Source organism: Oryzias melastigma, linkage group LG16 (genome assembly GCF_002922805.2).
Source record: "Oryzias melastigma strain HK-1 linkage group LG16, ASM292280v2, whole genome shotgun sequence".
NCBI lineage: Eukaryota > Metazoa > Chordata > Actinopteri > Beloniformes > Adrianichthyidae > Oryzias > Oryzias melastigma.
Window position 1 is genome coordinate 24,539,594 of NC_050527.1, and position 8,587 is coordinate 24,548,180.

At 40.8% G+C, this 8,587-nt stretch overlaps 1 protein-coding gene across 1 annotated transcript; it reads right to left on the minus strand.

Annotated features, from left to right (window-relative positions):
* Window positions 1-1,316: 1,316 nt before the first annotated feature.
* On the minus strand, window positions 1,317-2,732 carry tnfb (tumor necrosis factor b (TNF superfamily, member 2)). The gene is made up of 4 exons (XM_024258493.2): window positions 2,498-2,732; window positions 2,356-2,410; window positions 2,219-2,278; window positions 1,317-2,076 (listed from the first exon to the last, which is right to left on the minus strand). Exons 1-4 carry the CDS (start codon window positions 2,684-2,686, stop codon window positions 1,637-1,639), a joined length of 744 nt encoding a protein of 247 aa, XP_024114261.1. The 5' UTR covers window positions 2,687-2,732; the 3' UTR covers window positions 1,317-1,636.
* Window positions 2,733-8,587: the final 5,855 nt, after the last annotated feature.

The following is an 8,587-nucleotide window of genomic DNA, read 5'->3' on the forward strand; positions in this document are numbered from 1 at the left end:
ATTCTAAGCAATCAGCTGTTTACTCCGTCCACTAGATGTCAGCAGTTGTTTGTCGTTTTTCTCGTGACCTTTGCAGCAGTTCACTCTGAAAGGTTGAGAATATCTGTTTTAGAAAAACTCCACTTTCCCTGTTTGGATCCACCAAGAAGTAAATGAACCTCAGAAGAAGACCTCATTAAACAAGCAGTTTTCACCTCAATGACCAGCAGCAAAGCCCAGTGAGAACCTCATTACCGAGACAATACAAGGATGTCAGCAAGCAAATAACACAAAAGGAGATAAATTGCTCCCAAGTGCATCCGCTGTTTGTACAGTGAATGTTTTTAGACGATGACGGTGTGACAAAAACCAGCTGTGGTGCTGTCCCATGATCCCACAGTGCACACAGCTTCCCGTGTCATGCCTCTTTCCAGCTGACTGAAGGCGAGCTATGTGGTAATGCTGGTGGAAGCGCTCTGCAGGGTGTGTGTGTGTGAGGGAGGGTGGGGGTGTCACTGGGGAAAACCCGCTCGAGGTTAAGGCTTCTGAGACTCCACCTGACACAGCACTCAGAGCGGAGAAAAAAAGAGGAAATTCCCCTCCACTTGTGAGATCTAACAAAGGAAGTATTCGCTGTTTGCCGAGGAATTTCAAGGCAGCGTCTGCCAAGTTTGTGTGCATGCGTGTGTTGAGGTATAAGCTCTAATTAAAGTCAAAATATATAAGAAAAAAATTAAGATTGTGCATTTAAAATAAGATTTACTTAAAAAATATAAACCCTCCCACCAAAAAAAAAACGCAAATGAATTTTAAAATTCAAATTTTTACTCCTAAAACAAAAACCTCAATGCAACCTGTCCAGTCACATGACCCTCACTTCCTTTATCAGTTCAGTTTCAGATCCTGTAAGTAAAGTAAAACGATTCAACCACACTTTGACCCCTGTGACCATAAGTATAAACAAATCACTTTTTCCTCAAAACTCTAAATCACAACTAATTTAAATTAATGCTTTACTAAAGCATTAAATTATAGGAACTACCTCTGTTTTAAGATTATTACAATCTGTTATATTTAAGATCTACCTATCTTTTAGGACCCACAACAGAGCTTATAGCAACTAAGCAAGCTGCTCTCTGATTGGACCGTTTGATTTCTTGTTCTATTTCAGAATAAAACTTCAGCTCAGTTCATGTTAATCAAGGACACATAAACCTTTCTCTCTCTCAATATAATTCAATAACTTGAAGTTTTACCAAATGAGATGAACTGCAGATAAATATTTTTGTTTTTTTGCATTTAATCATAAAAACAAAACACGTAAACACAATGCACATCACCAAAAACCCAACGATTTAAATACAAATAAATACAAATAATAAATACAAATGTGTTTTGACAGTAAATTGTGATAATCTGTACATAATCTTCACATCTAAACTCTTAGGTAAAGTGTAGCGTACTACAATCTTAGGTCATCTTAAATAAAAGTGCCTAAAATAGAAATAAAGTTTGCAAACTGTTACAGTTTATAAAGTTTAGAAAGTGGATCTCCATTGAGATATAAACATTTCTGCTTCATCATTAGGATGAATTTAAGAAAAAGCCATTTTAAAAACAAAACGGCTCTGCTCAGATGCGGTTCTTGTAGATATCTTTAAAGAGCGAACACGCCGAAGAACGTGTTGCCGTCGTCGTCCTCCAGCTCCGACACCGGGCTGGTTTCCGTCCACAGCCGGTCGCCTCGGTTCAGGCTAAACACACCGCCCAGGTAAATGGCGTTGTACCAGTTGTGCCCGGCGCCGACCTGCGCACCGGTTTGACAGACTGACCTCAGTGCACTCATCACTGAGGTTTCGTTTCCTATAGAATCGGAGAAGCGCTTGATCCGGTGGCTCAGCTGTGTGGGATTCCTCGATGTTCCCTCTCCGCCATCGCCACTGCAGGTCACCCCGAAGGATGCCTGACTGTAGACGAAGTATAGGCCTTCACTGGGAATGATGATTTCATTCTTCACCAGTTTGAAGCCGCCACGAGAGAAAGCATGGCCTACGTCATCGGCCCACTTCAGCGCAGAGTCGTCCTCAGAGATGAAACCTGCAGGAAGACAAGAGGTTCAGCCGCCTGTTCATTTGAGGGATTATTTAGCAGCTATTCTCATATTTTTCAGATGTGTTAAATCACAAAATGAAAAAGTCTAAAGTTCCTTTTTGAGGAAAATCAAAACACCCTCACTCACCTTGTAAATGGATGGCGGCCTTAGAGTTGCTGCTGATTTGTTTCAGAGTGTGATGAGGATCTGAGGAGAAAAGACTACAGTCAGCTTGGCTCAAGTGATTCATAAACTCATTTGTAACAGCCCTTGACTGAAGTTACCTGTTTTGTGGGAAGAACTTTCTGGCATCGGTGTGTCTGGTTGCTCTGTGGGACTCTGTATGGAGAGCAAAAGCTCCATTATTGACAAATTCTAATGTAAAAACATGGATGAAAACCTGTGAAGGATAGAGATGCTCCTCACCGTTATTTTTGGCCTTTCATTCCAAAACCAGATAAAGAGCCGGGCGCCTCCTAAGCAGAGGGCGATCAGGAGCAGGGCCACCAGTATCTTCCATATCCAGCCTGTGGATCTTTTCTTCTCCACAAAGACCCCCATCTTCTCCTCAACGCCGGTCTCCACATCGTATGCCGCTGCTGTGTACTCCACCATTGTTCTTGGCTGGATGCTGCGCCCTGGCTGAACTCTCTGCTCACACTTCTCTTTGTGTTAGAATGAACTTCTGCCAGGGCGCTTCTAGTATTTATGCTGCTGCAGCTGCCCGTGCAGAAGGGAAACTCCAGTGATGTCACTCTGTAAGTGGAGACAGAGCGGGAGGCTCAGCAGCAGCAGAGCAGCCAGGACGCAGAGGGAAAAGGGCGGCAGGGAAAGTCTCAGAACATGCAGTGGAGTTTCACCGCAGTGGTTTTAGGATGGGAAAGCGGCCGCGGTTTGAGAAATAACAGACATTCAAGCCCAAACGTTATCCCACAGCGTTCAGGTTCAATTCACAGCAGCAGACATGGGAAGATTTCACATTAATTAAACACATGTGAACCACTTTAAATAAAATCGACATTATTATTTTTATTATTGATTGTACACACGAGCCTACATGGCATAAAATTAGCAGCTTGTTGAGTTTGTGGAAAGAACTTCTCATCAGATAACATTGTACACTAATAAAGTTTTATAACGTTGTTTTCATCAACTTTCTCCAACTCTGTTTATGACGTTTACGCAAATCTATTCTTACAGCAGAGTATGCAAATATGAGACAGTAAACACAAACGTGTTCGAAAGTGGTGTTTATTTAAGAAGGAACCCAATAAAAAGTGAACCTTACAAAATACAGAAGCAGCAAAAATCCTGAAAGTTAAACCTGGAACAGAATTTTTTTTTCTTTTTTTTTTTTTTTTTTTAATTTAAATAACAGCTTTTCATTTTCCTTATGACACACTGTACTCTGGGAAAAAACAGTCCAGCATGGAAAGGAAAAACGGAGAAAGAAAGTTTGTTTTCTGTTTCACAGCTGAGGTAGTGATGCAACTTTTTTTTCAAAGCACTCAACCGACTGGTTTTACACTTCTGCTTCTCAGCGCTCTCTCTGACGCCGAGTCTCACTACAGGACCCAGACTCTGTGGGTTTGGCGTGGAGCGGAGGGGCGGGGGGGTGTAGTCGCAGGTCCACTGAGCGTCTTTCCATTTGTGTGTTTGCAGGATTGTCTGATCTTGAACTCTGAGCCCCGTGAATCTCAGGAATCTGCGCCGTCACCTGCATTTGCATAATTGCTCTGTTTACAAGGGCAATAAAGAGGAGCAAAATATGAACTGTAAAACATCAGCGCAGTGAGTTGTCGACACACGTTTGAGAAGTCTCTTGGGGCTTACAACTTTATTTGTTTCACTACAACTTTGTGGGTGTTAAAACTCTCCCTTTAACAGCGTTCACAGCGAGGATCTACAATAACGACTGACTAGTGATTTGGTTCACTCAAGTTCCCTCTTCTGTTCCTGAAAGACTAAATGGTGCAGTTCCCATGAAGGCCGCTAGAGGCTGGTTTTAAAAAAGCTGCCTCTGTAAAGGTCCAACTGAATTTTTTAAAAAAAATGCATGAACTTATTTTTTAGTGTTTTATGACTCTGTTTTCTACTAAAGAGTCACTCTAAGGAAAATTGGATTCTTGGTGTTTTTAACATGTACTTAAAGCTGTTTTCTGATGATGGGGGACATTTAATGAGAAAATTAAGCACAAAGATGTATTTATTGTTGAGCATGTTTCTATTCAAATCATTGGTAATTCTATGGGTGACATTAACATCTCGCTTTGACAATGATTAATATGTCTATGGGCAAACCACAAGCTTCCTGCTGTCCATCCCAATACATCCATTTGACGACTTGATCCATGTACTTCTTTTTTTTTCCTCATTTGAGCTGGCATCTGGATCTAAGCAGTATGACTAGATAGCTCTGATATTGCTCATCATTATTGTTATATCAGTAATCAGAAAAGCGGCTAAACAAATACCTCATTTATGAAAGGAAGGGGGGCGGGGTTGCTCCGCACCAACAGTCCTGCCCAAAACTTGGAGGCAAACTTTTAAAGAGTTATTTCCTCTCCACAGAAACTATGTCCTAGAAAAAGATCAATTTGCTAAAACAATTAAAAAATGATCGGAGTGGGACTTTAATGACAACTGTGGAGGGTGAATGTCTTAAAATCAGCTGTTTCATTCTATCAGAACTTAAATTCAGGGATTTCAGGACCCAAACTTTCTTGACCTACAGTACAGGTGGGTGAACCCATTGATATATTCAACTGAACTCTCACTTCACTTCAACCCACCTGTTGGCCCTTTGTAATGGTGTCAAGTTGGGCAGAGTAAACTCCAGCAAAAAGCCTGACCCACTTCAGCCTATAACTTTCCCTTCAGACTCCTGCAGTGACGTCAGAGATAATCGGTCCTGTTTTGTGGCTGAACCTTAACAGTGTGCACAGTGGAGCACATCGAGCTGAAACTTTACACCGAACTCATGGTCTGCCATTTCACCCTCAGTTTTAAAGACACTTTGAACAGCCACTGGAACACGAAGAGAAGCATTAGCTGTGTTCTACAAGTGATCTACCAGTGATGTCTCTGAGATAAAATAAATACAACAATGTTTCCCTTATTGATGCAAACTTCCAAAAACTAGAGATCTAAATGATACAGATCAAAAATTGATCTGGTACAGTTGAAAACCACAGATATGAACAAAATTATGTTGATAAATAGGCATACAATTGACCAGGAAGTGTTAAATTGGTTTCTAGCTAACTTTTTCAGCTTCTCTTTCTTTTCATGGGATGCAACCTCCAAGTCAGGTCAATTACCACTGGCTGAAGATGAACTACAGCAAAGGAAGTGTGTGGTGTGCACTAGCGATTTTTTTTTCTTTTTTTTTCTCACAGCACTTCAAACGATGCCTTAATACATTAATATGACACTTTAGTTTAACCACACAGAACAAAAAAAGCCTAAAAGACCAAAAGTTCCAGGTTTTTATGTTTGAAGCTGTTATCCCAAAGATATTTTGATGTATTAAAATAGAAAGTGCCAGTAAGAAAAAAGAGTTTCTCTATTAAAAGACATTTTTATGTAAAGCTATGAATGCCAAACGAAAACTAAAAGTCTTTATTGAATCATGTCAGAGAGAAAGATACACGCCTCTTTCAAAAACCCTCTTGAGCTGGTGATTCTACGGTTTGGTTTTGAGGTCTGAGCTGCATCACTGCAGTCACCTCAGCATGTCTGTAGGGAGCAATCGACATTGTACCACTTTGCAGCACCTTTCTGCCAGAGTGGAACATTACGGTGAAACTTGCAGCTGCTGTGTTTTAAAGCTCAAGAAAAGAGTGTCAAGTAGAAAATTATATTTTTTAAAAACATTGTCACGCTCAATTCAATTTTATTTATATAGCCCAATATCACAAAAAAATGTCCTCATTGGGCTTCACCCCAGTAATTGTATAGAAGCAGAAGGTTGATCATAAAATATAAACAATAACTGATTGTTAAACTAAACTAAACTAAACAGACTAAAGACTCTTAGACCCTTCTTCTCGGTATGGAAAAACTCACAAAAAAGCTGATTCTGGGAAAGAAAAAAGATGAAACATCCAGGATGCCTACATGAGGGAGAGATCCTCTGCAAGAACGGACAAGGGATTCACCAGAACTATTAAAGAGGAATTGGCTTATCTAAATCTACAACTACGTATTTGAATAGAGTTCAGTCAAATAAGACTGGGGGGCAGATGGGGGCGAGGTCCACAACCAAGACGAGCCAGAGGCGCAGTCCACGGCAAAGAACAGGAGCACAGACGACCCACCAGGAATCTCTACCACTCCGAGATGATAAGCCAGAGGCGTGGTCCACGGCCAAGAACAGGAGCACAGACAAACAGACTGGTATCTGAAATTTATCTCGCTGCCCCGGAGGGGAGTGATAAAGAGGAACAACACATGAATTGCACTGCATCAAACAGAAGCACAGAGACATCAATAAATATCTCAAGATGCAAATAGAACCGCCTCCTCTGGCTCCAGAGGAAAGCCTCTCTGCACTGAGCTCTTCTGGATCTCCACTCTCCCTCAAACAGTAAATGGGAATGTGAACTTTTGTTGCTCTAAAGGGAAATTGTTTCCCAGCTCATTCCAGCCACCAATGTTCACATTCTCACTTTTCAATCTGTGCCCAACATTCCTTTCCCATATTTCTCAGATCTCCCAGCGTCCCTACAGTCCAGCGCTTTCTTCTGTCCTTCCCTCAGTCCCACCTTTGTTTGTGAATGAAACCACAGGATGTTTAAACTCCTCCACACAGCAGAAACATTTAGATTTAATCTGTTCTACATTTGGCACCCTTACTTACAGCACCAGACTGGCTATAGAAAAACTACACGTGTGGGCCAAAGCAAGCAGAAGGTGTGGTTCTAACATGTTCAACATCTGGTTTCTACCGATACCTGCTAATGATAAGACAACGTGGCTGCACCAGACTGTTTATTACGACATCATCTGTGTAGAAGCAGACTCGCAGTTTCGGACTGATCAAACCAGAAACCACAAAATTCTCATTACTGAGCCGCAGCTTATAAAGGTGGGTCTTGTTAGTAGCTTTGAGGCCACACGTGGGTTGTTTCTGCTTTCTTCTTGATTATGGTCACATGACTCTGTTGAGTTTTGTCTGTGGTCATTTTGGATTATTTAGATAGGCCTCACTGTGGCTCAGTTGAGTCTTTTGGGGGATTTTTTTCTCATTCCTTCCGTAAAGTGCAGTCACAACTGTTCATCTCTGGCTTTTTTTTTTCATATTTGTGAAAGTTTGTGTACATTTTATGTATTTTGTGGCAGCTTTGTGAACTTTTCCTGTTGTTTTTGGCTTTTTATTAATTGATATTTTTTGATCGATCATAGAAGCAAATATTTAATATTTATTCCATTTTTTTTCCTTAGTATATAGTCTGTCATTTAAAGCTATTTGTGGCTGTCGGAGCCAAAACTGTTTATTTGACAGCAATTGGTTTGCTTACACTTTTGTGTCTCTTGGGTTAGATAGTGGTGATTATGTGTTTGAAGTTTACCTGTTCCCTTGGGGAGGGTTGAACACCAGTTGGAGTGGGTGAGCTGGGGATAAGCACTTTTTGTTGATCGCTAACACTGAAAGTTTACTCATTGCTTCGATATCTTGATGCTTTGACGTGAAGATTTGTTGCTTTGTCGCTTTGACAAATCGTTACCTGTAGATTCACAAATGTCGCGTGCTGGTTTGAAACTTTATTTAAGACACCTCAACATTGCTTAAGCAACTCCTTTCATAGCTTTCATTATGCTGCCACCACTAGTGCAAAAATTAAATAAAATTCAATAAATCACTTTAGAACATACAGTGGGGCAAAAAAAAGTGTTTTTTCAACCAACAATTGTGCAAGTTCTCCCACTTAAAAAGATGAGGACTCTAATTTTCATCATGGATACACCTCAACAATGAGAAAAAAATCCATAAAATCCCATTGTCTGGTTTTTAAATAATTTATTTGAAAATTATGGTGGAAAATAAGTATTTAAATAGGCAATATTTCTGTCTCTCACAGACCTGTAACTTCTTCAGCAAGATGATCCTCTGTCCTCTATTCATTACCAGCATTAATGACACCTGTTTGAACAGGTTATCTACATAAAAGACACCTGTCCACGTCCTCAAACAGTCACACTCCAAACTCCACCATGACCAAGACCAAAGAGCTGTCTGCGGACACCAGAAACAAAATTGTTGACCTGCATCTGGCTGGGAGGACTGAATCTGTAATAGCTAAGCAGCTTAGTGTGAAGAAATCAACTGTGGGAGCAATTATTAGGAAATGACAGACATACAAGACCACTAATCTCACTCCCTCTGGGGTCCCCACAAGATCTCCCCCATGGGGTCAAAATGATCACAAAAACCATAGAACACATGGAGGACCTAGAGAATGGCCTGCAGAGAGCTGGAGCCAAAGTAACAAAGGCATCAGTAGCTCACTACAA

Excerpts from the sequence above, each read along its gene's own strand:
- tnfb (XM_024258493.2), bottom strand. The coding sequence starts at position 2,686 with ATGGTGGAGTACACAGCAGCGGCATACGATGTGGAGACCGGCGTTGAG. Across the intron at positions 2,411-2,497 it reads ATGAAAGGCCAAAAATAACG|AGTCCCACAGAGCAACCAGA; the intron begins GTGAGGAGCATC and ends CTCTCCATACAG. Across the intron at positions 2,279-2,355 it reads AAGTTCTTCCCACAAAACAG|ATCCTCATCACACTCTGAAA; the intron begins GTAACTTCAGTC and ends TTTTCTCCTCAG.